This window comes from Bos taurus, chromosome 3 (assembly GCF_002263795.3).
Source record: "Bos taurus isolate L1 Dominette 01449 registration number 42190680 breed Hereford chromosome 3, ARS-UCD2.0, whole genome shotgun sequence".
Lineage (NCBI taxonomy): Eukaryota > Metazoa > Chordata > Mammalia > Artiodactyla > Bovidae > Bos > Bos taurus.
The window spans coordinates 84,586,048-84,605,580 of record NC_037330.1 but is presented as its reverse complement, the minus strand read 5'-3'; the positions used below and the strand labels follow the sequence as shown (position 1 = coordinate 84,605,580).

General features: G+C 41.8%; 1 protein-coding gene across 10 annotated transcripts in view; it reads left to right on the top strand.

Annotated features, from left to right (window-relative positions):
• NFIA (nuclear factor I A) overlaps positions 1–19,533 on the top strand; it is a 427,392-nt gene that overhangs the window by 18,955 nt on the left and 388,904 nt on the right. For 5 of the 10 annotated variants that reach the window (XM_059884866.1, XM_005204524.5, XM_005204525.5 and 2 more), the window contains exons 1-2: positions 8,040–8,283; positions 13,700–14,231. In XM_059884866.1, the coding sequence (XP_059740849.1) occupies positions 8,257–8,283; positions 13,700–14,231 (559 nt within the window). In that variant the 5' untranslated portion in view covers positions 8,040–8,256. Of the gene's footprint in view, positions 1–7,417; positions 7,561–7,674; positions 7,694–8,039; positions 8,284–13,699; positions 14,232–19,533 lie in introns of those variants that run through there. The other 5 variants (XM_059884867.1, NM_001038209.2, XM_024989708.2 and 2 more) reach the window with 4 other exon arrangements.

The following is a 19,533-nucleotide window of genomic DNA, read 5'->3' as shown; positions in this document are numbered from 1 at the left end:
GGAGGCAGGGATAATATCTTATTCTCTGTTTCCTTAGCTCTTAACACATTCAGTGTACCTAGAATACGGGTGTATGTGTGTGTGCACAGTGCATGCTCAGTCACTCAGTCATGTTTGACTCTTTGCAACCCTATGAACTGTAGCCCATCAGGCTCCTCTGTCCATGGGATTTCCCAGGCAAAAATACTGGAGTAGGTTTCCATTTCCTCCTCCAGGAAATCTTCCTGTCCCAGGGATCGAACTTGTGTCTCCTGCATCTCCTGCATTGGCAGGCAGACTCTTTACCACTGAGCAAACCGGAAAGCTCACCTAGAACACTATAAATATTAAACAGTAATAGTATTATTATAGCTACCTTTATTGATCACATATATTGTAGTAATTTACATATGGTATCTGAATATGTACCATTTTTCAAAGGAGGGATCTAAAGCTTACCAAGGTTAAATAATTTGCCTGGAGTCACATAGTAGGCACTTACTTGGTGGCTCAGTGGTAAAGAATCCACTTGCATTGCTGGAGACTGCCTGCAACTCAGGAAACGCAGGTTCAATCCCTGGCTCAGGAAGATCCCCTAGAAGAGAAAATGGCAACCCACTTCAGTATTCTTGCCTGAGAAATCCCATGGACAGAGGTGCTTGGTGGGCTGCAGTTCATGGGGTCACAGAGTCAGACATGACTTGGCGACTGAACCACCACCACCACCACACATTAGTAGGACCAACATTAACACCTAAGTTGGATTCCAAAGCCTATACTGTGTTGTTGTTGACTAGACGAAGATATAAAAGGTTACTTTGGAACAGGTGCTAACCTACCACATTAGACCAAGTTAATGAAGTACAGACATTATACACAAAACTCACTGTTACCACCTACTGACAAGGCCTGGTTTGCTTAAAATTAGTAATTATTCAGGCCACAGCATCTACAGAGCAATGCAATACAAGTTGATACCTCTTGTGCATTTCAAAGGCTGTTAGCTCTTGATAAAACAGACCTCCATTCTCACAATAAGTCCATGTCCTATTTTACAGGTGTTACATAACCGTCTCAATATCACATAGCGTAGCACCAGCCAAACTAAGCCTAGAAATTTTTTGATTACTTAAAAAATCATTTTTTTTTCTTTTTACTTAAGCCACTATATCTCATCAAGTGTGTTTCTAAGGTGAAAGTGGTATGCCAAGTGGAAATGCTCAGTGGATTAAATGCCACAGACTTTCCAGAGCTAGACAATATTTGAATCTATCAGAGTCAGACCAGAACAGCAAATCCTGCGTAATACCAAGGGCAGCCACAGTACTTTACCTCCCAGCAATGCTTCATTAGTTAGCTAGTTGTAAAGTGTTTAAGTCTAAAGCCAAAAATGTGGTCCAAAATAAAATAGGAAGTTTCTCTAACCTCTAATTTAACTGTGCAAGGTCCTGTTATTAATTAATTAGGTAACTTCACCAAGGACAGTTAAGAAAATCAGACAACTGCCAGGTTGCTTCCTATTCCTCTTGACTTCTTATTGGATAAATTTTATCAAGTGAGCTAAGCACACATTTTCCTGTAACTCAGTTATTCAGTAAAAATGTGTTAAGCTACTTAACTGATGCAAAGCAAACACATTAAAAAAAAAAATAATAGGCCAGTTGTGAAGCTTTCCACTTAAAGGGACACCCTACCCCATACACACACCACCACTGAACCAATGGCTTGTTTATTGCTTGAAACAAACACATAAAAGATTGACATTGAAATAACCTGATTACATGATCTTAAAGAGTCTGGTTTAATGATATAAGATGAATCAGTGAGATGGAGGACTTAATAATCCAATAACTGTGTTTTAACGCCTCTCCCCTATATATGTGGAATGTCTTTCAGCTCTTCTTTTCGGGGGATGGGAGGTGGAGGGCTGTATTAAACTTTGTGGAACTCAGGCTTTTTTTTTTTTTTTTTTTAAGGATATTGACAAATTAGACCCTTGCAATTAAGTTAGAATTTCACTGCATCTCTTGCTTTAAAGGGACAGCTTTATTCTTGAGGGAGCCCACCTAACAGTTTTATGTTCAGCCATCTGCAGGGTAGAGCCAATGCCTTTTTCTTTCTGAATCTGGAGTAGAAGCTTTATTTCATTGTGAGTTCTCTGTGACATTTTGCACTCTCTTGATTTAATGAACCAAAGAGGATCTTTAGCTCTTGGTCTACACCAGTGCAAATAAAGGTTAAATCTCTCACTAACCATCCTGAACTAGCCTAATAACTCACGAGAGACTACAGAAAAAGAAACCGAGAAAGCAGGTGTGCAGACTTGATTAAAACGTGCGAAACCCGCACAACCGCAGGCAAAGGTACTATATCGTCACATCTCCCTAGTCCCGGCTGCGAGGTCCTCAAGAGGGGGAACTCCTACTGCGCCAAAAACACCATCCAGAGAGCCGGGCCTAGTAACACAGGGGCTTTCTTCCGAACGGTGTCCCGACCGGAGCTTGCGCTGAATGCCGGGGCTCCTATTGGCCACAAGCCGTGGGGGAGGAGGAGACTGGCGGGGAGAGAGACAGGAGGAGGGGAGAAGGGGGCAAGGCCTTTTCCCTGCCCCCTCCCGGCCCCCACCGCCTCGTGCGTGGTTACTATGCAAATTGCAGCGATTGCGGAAATAAACAAGGGGGTAGGGAGAGGAGAGAGAGACTGCGAATCGATTGCAACTTCTGCAAAGTCTCGTACAATCCAAAGCACACAAGGCAAAACCAGAGAGAATCTGAGAACCAGCCAGCCGGGGTTGGATCGCTTTCAAAAGAGGAGAGAGAGACAGTGAGAGAGGCAGACAGCGCGTATTGCAATTGCAAAAGCCTCCTGATTTGGAGTTAAAAAAAAAAAAAAAGTCTCCGAGAAGCCTGCAATTGGCCAACAGCTTAAAAAAAATCTCTTCCGGGTTTTCAACGGTTCCAAGTTTATTTAGATGTCTTTTTTAATGCAAAAAAAGGGGGACAACTAATGAAGCAATTCGTCTGAACATTTTAAAGTTTCTCAGTTTCTCACGTACTCTTTTTACATTGCAGTGGTACGTGGTTCAGCTTTAAACTTTCTATTTTGCGTTTATACGGTACGCGTTTTATAAACAACAATAATGGTAGAATGATTTTGTTTAATGGCTAAGACTTTAAAATTTCTCTAGCTTGCATATGCATTGGAGTGATTGCTGGGTAAATGTCTATTGTGATGGTTTTGTTTTAAAGATGTAGCTTTGTGGATGGCTTTTCTTTTCTTGTTATGTACATCAAGGACCGGGTTTCCTTTTTTTTTCTCCCCGAGATTTGAAAAAATTGCTGAGCTTGACAGATTTTTTTTTTTTCCTCCTAGCGCTTGCTCGGTTCCAGAAAGGGGGGGAAAAATCCTGTACGTGCTCTGTTCTGTAAAAAGACGTCTGGCCTCAGCAGTCAACCTAACCCGAAAAGAAATGTCTGGACCGGGAGAATAATTGACGATTCGATCCTCTAATCAATGGGACCATAGGGGAGATTGACAAAAGCTTTACCCAATCATATCCAAGCTTGGGTGTACAATGGTTCTCAGTAGCCAGAGGGGGCGGGACAGAGAAGATCTGAAGTTCTCTGCGGCTCTGAAGGGGATGGTGTGGTTCAAGCTGTCAAAGCTACAAGCTCTTCCGGATTTAGCAAGCACAATAGGAAAGAGTTTTTGAATTTTAGAAGAAAAAAAGAACTTAATTAACGTGGGGTTGTTTTGTTTTGCATGAATGTAAGCCTTCCTTGCCTTTTAGAAAAAGTTAAAAAAATTCTGTTAGAGAAATGTTTAACTTTGCATGAATGATTATTTGTAAATTCAGGGAAGTTGTTAACGGTTGTGGAAGATGGTTGTTCAACTTTTAAAAATGTGTGGCTGATAAACTATGGGATTCTAGTGAGCTTTGGAAAGTAATGTATTGCATGCTTAGCAGTGCAAAACGTCTTTCTCTGTTTATCTTAGAAGCTTTGGCTTTTCAGGTACTTTGAAGGAATAGGCAAGCCTCTCTTCTGGAACTCTAAACAACAGTTTTAAAGGAGAGACTGTTTCACAGGTGGACTGACAGCTGTTTTATACATTTGAAAGGAAGAAGGGGAGAGTGTTTTTCTTGACTTTTCTTGAATTCTGTTTAATATATGGTCAGTAGCGAATAGGATATTGAGACTGGCCAACTGCACATTTCTTCTTGTTACCACATTAACCCCTGTGGAGGGTGTGTGTGGAAGATTGCTGACTTGCTAACTCTCCACTGGAGTCTGGCCTCTTGAACAAGTCTTTGAGACCAATCCTGTGGAAACCAACAGCAGCAGCTTGTCTTGGAGACAGTAACTGGCAGCCTCTGACTAAAATATATCCATCTTTTCCTTCCCTATGAGCAGTGTAGACACCTACTTCTGTTGGAAAATGAATGGAAAATAATAGAGGCTCTTTCCCATCTTTGGCTTAAATTCCCATCCAGCTATTTCCCAAGGCTTTAGGCCTTCTAATCAAATCTGGCCTGGAAATCTGATGTAAGAATCTGCTTAGATGCTCAGCTAAGCAACATGATTCAATTTAGGAATATATGCATATAAGAAAAATCTGCACACAAGTGACTGCAGGTCAAAAAACTAGAGAAGGAAAACCTTGGGAAATGTGAGTAATAAAGTTAGTCTTGGTAAGAACTATAGTAAATGGCATTGTCACTTCTGAACCCCACTTTTATCTTCACTGCTTTGTACATTAAAATCTAAATCATATTAACAAGATCTTCCTATTAAGTAACCTCTGAAATGAGAGGTATCCGAGATGCACATATGAGTGAATCCTTATTGACGTAATTTATATATCTAAGAGGATTTCACTAAAACTGGCAAGGTAACATTTCTGCAAATAAAACACAGCAAATGCAAGGCTGGGCTCTGTGCCAGGAAGAATATGGATAGCAGAGAGCATGACAGGAGCCTCCTTTGCACAGAGACAATCCCATTTCAAGGCAGTCTCCTAGCACTTACAAAATAAATGATTGGAGTGGTTATTTCCAATAAGGGGTTTATCCTTCCTAACAATGGGTCATTTATATGATTGCAGTAAACTAGTTTTTGTACTTCACCTGTGTTTCCTATATTGTTCTCTCCACTATCCTTTTTTTCTTCTCTTCATCCTTCATCCCTGTGCTCTTTCAAGGGTCTCAGTATCTTTGTGAACTCTGGACAAGGATTTACTTTTGTAACTTGGGACCAGGGGAGAGAGTTGGAAATGTTTTTTACCCCCAGACTGCCCTTTGAGGAACATCTGTTTCTTTGTGTGTGTGTTTAAATTTATGCCTGTTGGAGAGAAAGTTACCAGAAGCCTCTCTGTAACTGTAACTCTTCTACTGTATTTTTCTCAGTCCGATTTCCAAAGGCTGTAGTTGGAGCTGGGCTTTGTAGTGTTTCCCCCGCCTCTCCACCCCACCCCCCTCCCGCGGGGGAGGGAGCGGGAGCTGGCGGAGATAGCAGAGAAAGCAGGAGCGGATGTGAAGGGCTTTGGTGCTGAACTTGGATCCAGCCCTTGCCTAGAGGGCGCAAACAATCGTCCCATATCCAAAAGTCTTACGAAGGGCGCCAAAAGTTACTTAAGATAATATTGCTAACCGCAGAAAGCTGGAAATCGCGGGCACATCCACTGCTGCAACAAAAGAAGTTTTTAAAGTAGAAATATCAGCATTAAATTACTTTTCCCCATTAAAAAAAAAAAAACCAGGGCGACGTGCCAGTGCTTTTTTTTTTTTTTTTAATCCTTTTCCTTTTTCTTGAGATTCAATTAAAACTCAGAATCTTTACTGTTTTGGAAAGTGGCAGATGTGAAGTCTATCTTTTAATACACCAAAAGAAAGATTTTAATCTTCTCTGGAAGAGAGCTTCCCAAGAGTACACACTCTGAACAATAACTTCTCACTGTGCCTCAGTTACATGTTGGAACTGTCAGCCAGAAACTTCTATCGAGGAAACTTGGAGCGCGTTGAAGTTATAGATCCCAGCAAGGGTTCTCGTGGCCAGGAATGTTGTCTCTGTAACTCGGCTAGCCTTTTAGGACGTTTTTCTCCTACTGAAATCTAAGAGGAAGCAAGGGAAAAAAGCAGTTGTGTCGTTTGGGAAACGGGGCTCTTTTATTAAAGTTTTAAGTCATTATTTCCCCTCACCCCTTAATAAATAACCTGAGAGATTTCCAAGGATATTTAGAAGCGGGGGAGTGTGAAAATGGTCTCCTGAGAAGCCAGGAATTATTTTGGCTATTAAGTAACTGGAGAACAAGCATAAAATCACATTAGAAAGATGCAGAATATTTGAGGACTTCATTTTCTTTTCTCTAGGAGCATATTTCTTGCCCCTTACTTTTTAAAAAAAGAGAGTGGGGTGGGGGAAGAGTCTGAATGAGAGTGGCCTTAACACGTCATCTCATCCACACACGCAGAGTGGGCATTCCTACAGGAATTTCCTCTTTTCAGAGGCTCTCTAGATGGGCAACCTCCACCAAGGTGCACATTCCCCTGTCTGTGTGCTAGAGAGAGCCTTTCATCGCCATATAGTCGTCTTCCCTTTTGGAATTTTGAGGATAAGAAAATGCAGAAGGCTGCAAACTAGAGTGAGGGAGATGAGAAGAGATGGAATGGGGGTTTGGAGGAAGAAGGTATACTTTTTTTTTTCCTTTCCCTTTCCCAGCAGTGAGGAGAACCTAGAGAGAAAATATGAGGTTAAAAAAAAAAAAAAACAAAAAAAAACTGGAAAAGCAGGCTTATTGGCATCTTGCCAAACCCTAAAAACCACCCCCCTTTTCTGCCAAAACAATACTTTAGCAAACCTAAAATAATTGCAGGAAGCTCTTTTCCATTTTAAGAACTATTACCTGGGGGAGGGAAAAAGAGGGGATTCTTAAAAGGCACCCTTCCAGAGGTGTCCCGGGAACAGGGGCGGTAATGACAGGCCTGTGTCCAGTTCTGGGCACGCGTTTGTGGACGAGAATATCTCCCTTCCCTAAGGGGACATCCCTTTCACGTTTTTTTTTCCCTCCTAAAAAGAAAAAGATGTCACAGCTAAACCACTGTTGTTTCTGAACGTGACAGAACTTTTTCTATGGCGTCTGTGCTCAAACCCACTAGTTTCACAGTCCTGGGAGGGAGAATGCTCGTTAATCTCCGCCTCCCTTTCTCCAGACAACCCCCCTACCCCAGCCCCCAAATCCGGTGAATCTTCCTTGTGAAAATTTCCCCCACCACCCCCGCTTCTGGAGGCCATAGGACTGAAGCTGCACAAAGTTTGCAGGATTTTGTGCATAATTACCTCTGCCGACGATCTATTCCCACAAAAAGCTTCGTTGGAGAGATTACAATGCTTTGAGCCGTACCGCATTTCAGAAGGGAAAAAAAGTTACCTAGGAGGTCTGATTCTTTTAAATTTGCATACATGCAAATCTGCAAGCCCGCCCCCCCCTACCCCGCTCGGCTTTCTCCGCGGTTCTCTCCGTGCCCACGCAGTGAATCGAGGGGTGCAGGGCAACCTGGCAAAGTTGCCCAAGTCCTCCACCGAGGTCCGCGAAGGTCTGCGGCGGGGGTTGGGGGATGGGGACGAGGAAAAGTAGTTTTGTTTGCTTAAGCACATCCTGTGGCAGCCTATAGCTGCCCGGGAGTACAGACTGTAACTGCTCCTCACTGCGTTACCCAGTAATGCGCTGAGCGGGGACGGGGGGGTGAGGGGGGGGCCGAGCGAGCGAGCGAGCGAGCCAGGGAGCGAGAGAGGGAGCGAGCGAGGAGCGAGCGCGAGCGGCCGCGGAGGCTCGGGACCCGGCTGGCCGCGCGGCGCCGCAGCCGCCCCCTCCCCCACGCCCCCCCCCCCACCGGCGGCGGCGCGAGCGGGCGGCGGCCGTGCGGTGCGGTGCAGAGCGGAGGCGGGCGCGCGGGCAGCTCGCGGGCACCCGGCCGGCGGGCGCGGGAGCGGGAAAGGGTGCGCTATGCCTTTAACGCCCGCGTACAGTAGACATGTATAGTGGAGTGTAGGGAAACTCTAGGCGGGGTTAAAGTTCAGCTCATGGAGCGGCAATAGCGCTGGCTGGCTGCAGTTGAGCCGAGTTGGAAATGTGAACGCAAGAAGCAGGCTTGATTTTTTTTTTCTCCCCCCTTCTCTCTCTCTCCTCCTCTCTCCCTCTTTCTCCTTTCTCACCCGCACTCACGCACACCTCCAAACCGCACACACCAGACGCACACGCACACCCCACCGCCCGGCAGTGATGTATTCTCCGCTCTGTCTCACCCAGGTAAGCAGCTGTTTGGATGCGGAGTCGGGGGCGGGGGGGTCGGGATGGCGGGGGCAGACCTGGGGCCGGGCCGGCGGTGCCGGGGACCCCGCGCTAGCAGGGCCCGGGGCATGTGTCCCGGGGTGTGCCCATATCTGCGCGTGTTCTGTGTGTGTGTGTGTAAGTGTGCGCGCGTGTGCTCGTGGTGGGGGGGCGGAGAAATACAGCTTTAAGAAAGTAACTTTGTTTCCATGCGGGTGCATTCCTCTTGCACGGCCATTTGTGTGGGCACATGGCTAATGGCGCCCTCTTATTAATGCGTTAATTAATATCGGGGCGATTGACTGCGGAACGGTGGTGTTTTCGGACGCCCCGCACGTGTTTCGGCGGGGTTGCAGCTCATGTCACGCTGAAATCTGGACTCAGCGTTTCTGCAGGCGCGAGGCCGGTTTCTGTAGTTCCGCGGCGCCCGGGGAGGGGGCCGCCGACGGAGCCCCCCACACGCCCCGCACGCTCGGGGCCGCTGCACCCCCGGCTGCGGGAGAACTCAGGTCCCCGCGCCCGCGGCCCGCCCGCGGAGCCCGCGCCGCCGCAGCCGCCCCAAACTCTTACTTTTGTTTATTCTTTGTCAGCCTTTGGGGTCCGGCCGCGGGAGGGACGCGGGCCAGCGCCCCGGGCCCCGGCCGGGACAGCGCCCCTCGGACCCGGGCGGGCGGCGGCGAGCCGGCCCCGGGGCTCCGCGGAGCGGGACTGCGGGGCTGCGGGGCCGCGCGTTCCCCCGCGTCGGCCGGGTGGAGCCTGCGTCCTCGCCGCCTGTCGCCCGCTGGCTTTCCCGAGCGAAAGTTTCCGTGCCGGGACGAGCCCACGCTGCGCAGGGCGGCGAGCAGCCGAGGCCGCGGGCCGCGGGCTGGGGCGCGCCGGGCGGAGTTGGGCTCCCAGCCGCGAGCCCGAGCGGCGGCCCGGTTGGACGCGTCTCCCCCCGCCGCCGCAACGCGACTCGGGCAGCTCCGCGCTCAGGACTGGGGCAACTTTTCCCCTCCGACCTAACTCGGAGCGTGGGTCTCTCTCGCCCCAGCGCCTCTCCTTTCCGTGTCCTCCCTTTCCATCCCGCCCCTGTCTGCACTACCCCCAGGCAAAATATTGCTACTTCAAGGCTCCAAATCTGGTCCCTATTGAATATATTATTTATTTATTTATTTTGACCAAAAGGCATGAAGTCAAAGTGATTTTGCGCTAATTTTTTTTTTTTTTTTTTGAAGAAAACTGTGAGCCTTCATTACTGTTTTGGTACATTGCGATCTGACCATTAATAATGTACATGAAGTTTGTATGCTTCATGTAAAATGTTTACTCACCACTCCCTACAAAAACCTGCTACCACTTCTTGCTTTCATTTAGCAGGAGATAACGGTTTATCCGGAATTCTTTTTGGAAGACTAAAAAGTATCCATAGTTTCTTCTCTCCTGTCTAGATTCTGTATTTATTTCCCACATGACATCCCTTCTTATTGCAATATCTAACAGTTATCTACCGGCTATTTGATCTCAGAAGACTCTTAAATATATCTTTTATGTTGAAATGGTCGATTTGGGATTTAGGCCTAGCATTAATAATGGATGGCAGTTGCTTTCAGTTATTGTAAAAGTTTTTTATTTTTCCCTAACAAACTTCCACAAGTTACTATTTTAGTAACTTGTGGAAGTATGGAATGAAACTTTTCCAACCACTTTTGGCAAGGTTCACAATTGCATATGGATAAGATGCAAAGTGTAAGATAATTTGAATGAGTTATGACTACAGTGAAAATGCTGAGATTCAAAGGCTGAAGTTCTAGCTGGCAAAAGTTTGCAACACATAGAACTGGTAGATAATACCAGTGGTGCTGCTGTTGTGAGGAGGGAACTTAGCAGACACTTCAGCGACTTCTCCAGTGAGCTCTCAATAGATAAATTTATATTTTGGCATGGTGCATATATGACGATACCAGTGTACGCATGTAGGCCCAGGGCATAGTCAGGTATTTAACACAGTTACAGGATTCTCACAGCTCATGAGCCATTATCACATTAAGAAAGTTTTTTTTTTTTTTTAAAAAAACAAAAACCTATTTGGCCCTGTGATGGATACATTCAGTAGGCCTTCTTCTGGAAACACCAAGAGAAATGCTTACTTAGTGTAACAGTTTGTAAAGAAAATGTACACTAAATAGTGAATGAGGGTCATGTATTTTATGAGTTGTTCTTTTAAAAAATTGATTCACAATGTATTTAACTTGCCAGAATATTTATAAAGCTTTAGAGCCAGTTTTAAAAACAAAAAAGAAGTTTATTGGTCATTAAAGAAAGTCCAGTAAAGCATAGTGGTAAAAAGACTCTAAATGAAAGAATAGACTCCATATACGTGAATGCAGTTTTTAAAAACTTTATTAGGAAAATGCCAAACATCATAGTTTAATCCAAGTGGGCACATCTTAACCAAATCATGTACCTGGTCATAGAATGATAACAGTAGAAATTTATAGGTGAACCTTTCAAAGAAGTAGTTGCAGAAATATCAGCATTCCGTGGTTCTGAAACTTGGCTTACTTGCAAACAGATGAACATTGAAGATGCTGATTCAAAATCCTGTTGCTTTTGAAACAGGTTTTCAGGTTTGTTTTTATTGCTGGCCTGTAACTTTCTCACCGAGTACATACGTAAAATATTCTTTTTGTTTTCTCTTGACTATTTTTAAATATTCCACAGCTTATGGCGATATGTGCAACAACATGATTTATAAGGGCATACTGTTTTTTTCTTTAAAAATTAATTTATGCTATGCCTGGACATTTCCTACAAGTGAATGATAGCCTTTAGTTTTGATATTCTGGAATATTTCTAATTGTGTGTTGAGAAAAATAACTAGCACTATCATTGTGCATGTGACTGAGTCATAAAAAATACAAAATATTGTGCACTTTTATTGGCACATTCTTAAAACCTTTGGGGAGTAAAAACTTGTAAATACTTTTGATGCAAAATTGGGACTTAGATTATTCTTAATGATTAGTTGACATAGTTGACCTCATTTAAGGATTTTTTTGATGAGATATGTGGGCATTTGGTTGGCAGGTAAACAAAATCCTTTTGAACACGAATGAACGCAGTTCGCAGTTCTCTGAGAAGCATATTGGGATATCTTTGAACACTTAAATGTCACATTGGAAGATTTATTTTAAATGTTTATCATTATTAAAGTGCTTTAATAAGACTAGGTTTGGACATAAATATGAATGTTTGGAGCTAACTTATTCTTTGCATTTTAAAATGGTGCTGAGACTTTAAAATGAAATCCTCCTTTTGGTGAAAGCTCACTTTGTAGTTAAGGTAGACTCCGGGCTTTCTTTGCATAATTCCAGAGAGCCTTGGTCCCCCGCATGTCCTGTGTATATAAAAAAGTCAGTCAATGTGAAGGAGTGTTTCAAATCCTAAATTTATGTATTTTAGAGCATTTCAAGGATGAACTCCGAATTTAGTAATGTTTAAATGCTCTGCGGTTTGGTGTATACCTTGCTAGATAAACTGTGGCTTGAAAAATGCTCCCCCCACCCCATTTCTCTCTTTCAAAGTATAATAGTAGAAAAGATACCCAAACATCAGAAATTTTAAAGTGCAAATGGTATATAGGAAAGAATAATATAATTCTTGTATTTTTCTCTGTTTTCTCTCCACGTAATGTACATGCATTATAAAGGCTGACTTCTTTGCTTTTGGATTCTTTTATTGAAAAAGAGCAGTTTTCAAGCCTAAACTTGAAATACAAAGCCTGAAATTTGTTGAGAGAGGAAAAAATTAAATGTCAATTATTGAAATGATTTATTGTATATTAATATAAACTTACCTAAAAAGCAGTCATATGTAGTGTTTAAATGATTGTAATTTATATTTTAACAGGCTTGATTGTTAAAATATTTCACCAATTTTAAACACTCAATTTATATTTTAACATTTAAAAATTAATAATTGGTTTGATAGTATTAATATTTTGGACATTATAGTTACTTGTGCCTCCAAAGTATATATTTAGATGGATATTCCAAACTTAAAGAATGCATTTTATATTTGTCTTTCCTCCACCCTTTAAAAAAGTCATCAAATATCTCTTTGGCTTCCTTATCCTCATTTATTTGAAAGTAAATAATTTATCTTTTGGTGGGGGTTGTGCAGTGGGGAGAAGTTATGTAAGATTAGTGTGGGTTGGTTAATCAAAAGTTAGATGTACTCAGAAAGCTTTGTGGAGGTTACTGTTTAATTTTCCTTTAATTTTATATTTCTGTTTCCTAAGAAAATGTCAAACAAAAGAATCAAGTATTTTCAATAAAAGAGTAAGAAAATTTTAAATGTTTTAGATTCAATTTTATTTTCAAATTACTTGAATTTTAAGAGGCAAGCATGAGGGTTTTCCTGTAGTCTCATAATCATTGAATATACCAGGTTCTCTGTTTCCCTGTGAGAACAAAAAACCTGAAATACTATTTTCAAAATTTAAATAGGTACTCTGTTCTTTAGGGATGATTATTGCTGAAGGTATTTCACAATCACATCAGTAAACTGAATGTATTTAGTTGCAACCGTGTTGTCACAGTGACACATTCTGTTTACTATCTGGCTTGAATGCTTTTGTTTTTTTTTTCCCCCTTTTTTGCCTTTTTGTTTCATTTCCATAATATCAGCAATTATGTCTTGGACATAGATCTTTTATTCTAGTCCGACAAATATAAAATCCATTTCTTCTTTTATATATGGACCTGCCAAATTTTTCTAAGTTTTTGAGTAAAAAAAAAAATTGTGTTAACTGTAATACTTAAAAAGGAATTAAAATGTTACAAAAATGACTAAGAAACAGATCAGAGTCTACACGCACTACTTTTAGAGGGAAAGTCTTTGTTTCCATTGATCGTGGAGATGATTTTTGCTCCTAGACTTACATCAACACTGACTGGCATCTAAATGTTTAGGATTTGCCAATCTGGCTGCGGAGCCCTGGCTGTACTACAAGTAGTGAGGTCAAGGCTGGAGCAAAATTAGATATGCCTTCCTTGAAATAGGGTTAAGATTATATGTTGTTATAAGCATTTCGATAAACTTCACTGGCTGTCTAAAGGCTTTGGGACGTAGGCCCGACGATAGAACCTGGTACACTTCTGTAACATAACAAACCATTTTTTACTTTTAACAGTTTTTTTCTTTGAGATTGTGAGACACGATACTGATAGTATTTTTAACCCCCCCTCTTGGACTTCCCATAGCAATCCCATGTATGATTTTGGTAATGCTTGAATCAAATTTCAAGTGAAATAGGATTATATATACATATTTTAAAGGTGAGCATCTAAAGAAATGTTGTTTCCTTTTGTTTTCATTTTAGTTATATTTTTGTCTTGATTCATTTTGCCAGGATGAATTTCATCCTTTCATCGAAGCACTTCTGCCCCACGTCCGAGCCTTCGCCTACACGTGGTTCAACCTGCAGGCCCGAAAACGAAAATACTTCAAAAAACATGAAAAGCGTATGTCAAAAGAAGAAGAGAGAGCTGTGAAGGATGAGTTGCTAAGTGAAAAACCAGAGGTCAAACAGAAGTGGGCATCTCGACTGCTGGCCAAGTTGCGGAAAGATATCCGACCTGAGTACCGAGAGGATTTTGTTCTTACAGTTACAGGGAAAAAGCCTCCGTGTTGCGTTCTTTCCAACCCAGACCAGAAAGGCAAGATGCGAAGAATTGACTGCCTCCGCCAGGCAGATAAAGTCTGGAGGTTGGACCTTGTTATGGTGATTTTATTTAAAGGTATTCCGCTCGAAAGTACTGATGGCGAGCGCCTTGTAAAGTCCCCGCAGTGCTCTAATCCAGGGCTCTGTGTCCAGCCCCATCACATAGGGGTTTCTGTTAAGGAACTCGATTTATATTTGGCATACTTTGTGCATGCAGCAGGTAAGTGCGATGGTGAGAAGTCGGTCCACTTTCTCGCGGGTGCTTCTTTCCTGATGACCTCTGCGTGTGCTGGGCCATTCCTGAGCTCCCTATGGCAGGCCACGTCTATATGGACAGCGTGGTGTCCAAGGTAGCCCAATGTCAGAGTAGCCAGATGCTGCAGAGTTTGAGGTTCCACCTTCATTCAGGTGGGAAAGCATAGCTTTGAGAGCATTCTTGTTCAGTTCAATTCTCTTGGCAAGTAGTGTTATCAATTTGTTGGTAGTCAATTATGAGATATTGTTTAAATCACGTTTTTTTGATGAGGGGTGAGAGAAACCTCTTAAAAACCCTTGTAAGAAAGAGTCTATTTTAACTGGCAAGTGATCTAGTTAAAAAGCATTTAGTTTGATAGTGAGGCAAAGTTTTTAGTTGCTTTTCTTCTGGGAGTGTTTTTAACCTTCTGGAGCCTCTTGAGCCCCCTTCTAATCAAGAAGAGGTTGGAGGTAAGATTGCTATCAAATTGCTGATCATTTATAAAGAAAAAAGAATCACACTAATACAAACTTACTAACTTTGTGTTAGGAATACTTGGTGGTGTTTAAGATTGCTAAGGGAAAAAAAAACAATCCAACTCTTTAAGCAGTTGATGGAAAGGTTAATCTTAAAAGTAACCAAACCTGTATAGTGCGTGAACAAATTGAGAAACCAATATTGAAAATTGATTGAGTTGCTTTGATTCATAATAACATTCTTTATTGTTCCAAGGTTGTTTTCAAGGCATGCTTTCCCTGTGTCTGTTACAGCAGGTAGAGTAGCATTCGGGATAAAACTATTGAGGACTGGATAAAACAATGCATTTTTACTTTGTTCCTCTTGTCTTGTTTTAGACAAAAGGCTTATTGTGTTAACGTGAAAGCTCAGGTCTTGTGAAACTTGTTGACTTTTTATATGTACATATCGGTCTTGCTAGATTACCTTTATGGCAGTTACTTGAGCCAGATGGAAGAACGAAGGTTGTGGAATCCTTCCAGTAGGTTGTTTTGGGGTGCATGTATGTATGTATTTTTTGCCAAAGGGCAGAGAAGATGATACCTGTAAAAGGGAACACTCCATTGTTTTGCAAAACATTTTTAATTCTAAAAATGTGAGCAGTTTTTTAAAGAAGTCATCTGATAGCCTATTCTCTATTATTTTTCTCAATATATGTTTTAGAAAGAGAACTTTTGTTATCCATCTGTCCTTACATAAGAAACTGGAGAAATTTACTTTGCAAGCATGTCACATCATCATTTGCATTCTGTTGGCAGGGGATAGATGAGTATTTTAGAGGATGTGATCTGTAAGTGTTTCAAATATTTGGGTTTTTGAAAATGTATACTTAATTATAAGAGGTGCCTGTTGCTTTAGCCAGTTCTGGGTAGCAAAAACGAAAATGCAACATCTCCCAAATGACCTCTAAACAGGAACAAGCGGCCCTTTATTAACTCTTGGTTAACTCTATTGTTGTTACTTTGTCTACTGTAAAAGCAGAGTTAAAATTTTTTATTTTTATAAATGTAAGTAGAGATTCTGCCAGGGCAAGGTGCAAAAAAAGGTGTGGCTATTAGAGGTGCTTTGGGAGCACACTCTTCAAAAATCGTGTGTTTAATCTATAATATTTGGAGAAGTAAATACTTTATAAATGATAATAAATGCTCTAACGGACCAACATAGGAAATTGCAGGTGCCAACGAGTGATGCCCATCGCGGTGTGTGCGTCCTTCGAAGGTAACATCACAACGGAATACCCGTTTTGCGCTTATTGGTATGAGCAGCGTCCCTTCTAAGTTTTAGGTGTAAACGTTTCCTTTAGATTCACAGAGACGCAGCCCTTCTCGCTCTCGCCGTTTCACGTTGGATTCTCTTTCACTGTTGACAGTTTTTGCCCGTTTTATGGCTCCAGATCCTTGAGCCAACACAGTTGCTGGCGGTTTCAAGGACCGGAAGGTTGATGTTGGTAAAATGGCAGGTAGAAGGTTGCTTAGGAAGAGTGAGCATCCTTATTGCTAATGAAAGATTTATTGCCAGCACCGTGGATCAGACTACCTTTCGGTTCGGTTTCCCTGCGCCTCCCAGAATCCCTCGGTTGACTGAATGCCGGCCAAGTGCAGGCCATTGGCTCTCCCTGCGCAGCCGCGGCGCCTCTGCGCGCACCGGGAAGGGTCCGAGGGATGCTCATGGCCTTTTGTCTGAAAATATCTCAAATTTGATTTCAGAGATTTAAAGGCCTGCTATTTGTGGAAGGGAAGCTGCCAGTACAAATAGGAGGTAGATCGGTCAACTCGCATACAACTGATTTGACAAGCATCTGTTATAATACTGAAGATTTGTAAACACTAAACAATGTTTTTACCTCCTTAAAAGTTTTGAGAACTTGCCAGTATTGGCAGGAGGCAGAGACTCTGAAACGTGCTTCAAGAAACTTGCCAAAACCATTGTGGCCTTTTCACCTATAGTCTCCCTCCCTCCTTTCTATTAAATGTATTTTTTTTCCTCCCAAAATGCCATTTCCCCCCTTGATTGCCACAAGAAGATTTTTTTTTCTTTCTAAAAATGCATACAATAATTATTGCTTCATGCCTCAGCCTCTTCTTTGGACGGAAGTTGAAATCTTAGAACACACATGTAAATACTGGAAGATAATGCAGAATCAGTTGTTTTTTAAAAGTGTAGGAGATGATTTTTTTAAGTTATTGAGACGCAAAATACAATACATAAACTGCATTCCTTTTTTTTTTTTATTCCCTCTAAATCAAGGGGCATTAGAACTGTGAATTTTGTGGCTGATAAACAGTAACAAGTGTAATGAAATCGGAGTGATTCCAGAAGCCTGAGAATTTCATCTCGTTAAAAGTACAAAAGAGTAAAACCATTTTATGCCCAGAATTTGGTCTGTACTTGAGTCGTCCTTCCCATGTATCGCATGACATCTTGGAGATGTTATGGTATTGTGGCAAATGGTTTTCTTTGTGGGCATGTAACAGTAAAGCTAATTTATGACTAGTCTTTACCAGATGATCTGTATCAGAATCTACAATATACCCGGCACGTGGCAAGGTCACAATTTAAGTTGTTAAGGTCATAACCTTAGCCACCAGGCATTTGACCTTTTAGATAAAGTTAACCTTTGTTCATTAGTAGGCACTCAACCGAGAACTTTCTGGAGAGTTTTTTTTTTTTTTTTTAAACTGCTTCTGTATAACTTCTGGTAATGTAATCAGATTCTAGAAAGATTCTCAGTTGAGTTAGTTAAATTTGGTAAGGGGTTAGATTTTTTTAAGGACTCATCTCTTATATAGAGATAGGTTGCTGTATCTAGGCCATAAAATGACAGTGTGACAATTTACTTTTTATAGTTATTACCTGCTGGGGGATAGAATGAAAGCTGAGGCAGCTGTGTGGAGATGTTTAAAAACTAAAGTTAAACAAATAGAATTATGTTTAATTCAGCGAAGGCCTTTGCTAAGTTTTGAGTGGCTTTAGGCCCCAAGGCGATTAATCACAATGAGCATCTTCAGTTTTTAGCAGGTGAGGAATTTTCTAAGATTGGAAGTATTTTTAGTTGCCTTAACATTCACTTTGAAAGACAAATACAGGACAGAAGTCAGGTAGTTGCTGTAATTGTTAATTAGCCCGTGACAGAGCAAACTGAACTTTTCCCAATGGTAGCAGAGTACTTGTTAGTTTCACGGTGGAAAGTGCCCGTGTTTGCACAGTAGTGTTTTCAGTACAGTTGTTACTGATTGCTTCCATGCTCCCATCGTTGCTACCTTTACTTCGTGTTGTTCGGACCAGGAATAATATAGGTTTGCTCACTTACTGGAAGAGTTGCGGTGCCTGGGAAGCTTGGTACCTGTCCTGGAAACCTGCTGGCAGGGTTCCTGATGACCACATTACCTGTACGATATTGTTCACTTAATTATGTTGTCCTGAATGCTCATTCAAATTATTTCTGTTACTGTTAGTTTCTCCTTGATAGGCCACATATTATTCCATTTCAACAAAGAGAGACTCCCATTCAGGTGCACCGTAGTTGTATTTTGGCTTCGTGATTGCCATTCCTTCATATAGTAATAGAGGAAGCCGTGATATGCAGATAGAGCAGATGGTCATGTTGACAGATTGAGAATTCACTTCCTACTGCTTCAGAGCAGGTGTAAGATTAGGAGTGTCTGTGTAGGAGCGTGTGTGCGCTTCGTGTGCATGTGTGTGCACATCCAGGCTGCACACAGAGTGCTGGATAGAGTAGAGGGAAATGCTTTCTTTTTCTAAAAAGCGGGTACCTGAAATACAGTGTAATCATCTGTGGAAGGTTATCAGTGCATACTGAGTAGTATTCAGTTCAGTTCAGTTCAGTTGCTCAGTCGTGTCCGACTCTTTGCGACCCCATGAATTATAAAAAAAATTTTAATGGATAATGTTAGATTGTTACAGTTTATAATTTTATGCTAAATTAATTGTGATGATTTTTAAATTTAAGGTAACTTACTATGTTTGTGGCAGGATTGTGTATCTAAAATATAGTTAATATGTCCTGTTAGCAGGAGCTTGTGTGTATGTATGTTTACACTCAAATCTAAGACTATACATTATAGTACCTTAATAAACTGCCTAGTAGAAATAGTTGTGTGGTTAGTTTCTTTGATTTATAATAATAAACTGTATTTGGAAAAAGAATGGGGTAAGATTATATACAGTGATATCTAATGTTAGTACCACTCTATTTCAAATTGTAACCCTAACCTTAAACCAAAGGTGGATTTTGTGGCTGATTGATGTACTGTAACTTATTGGTATATGCACAAGCTTTTAGAAGATGTCATCTTTCTACTTATCTTTTCATTCTTTAAGGGAGTTAGCCCAATCAGCAAACTTGAGATTAAATATGGCTTTTATATCCTTGAGTGTTTTCTACATAACTTGAAGATTGTAGCAATATCCTCTATTTAGAATGCAGTAAAAATATTCTTTATCCTAGAATGTGGTGAGAAAGAAGTTGAAAGGCAGAGAGAGAAGAAGGAATAGGGGAAAAGGGTTGTTCTGGAGTAAAACAGAGGTCAGCTCATTTATGGCTCAGAGGTTTGAGTGTTGGTAAGAAATTTCCCAACGCTGCTGGCTTGGATTTGCCTTGTCTGCTTTTCCACCCCGTGATGGATAGCATTAATTTAAACCTATTTAGGGCTAGTGTGGGAGAAACCACAGCCTTTGTTGTGGTCACTGCTGTACACAGTAGGACTGGGTGTTTTACTTGGTTAAGGCCTCAAGCTGCTTCCAGAGGATG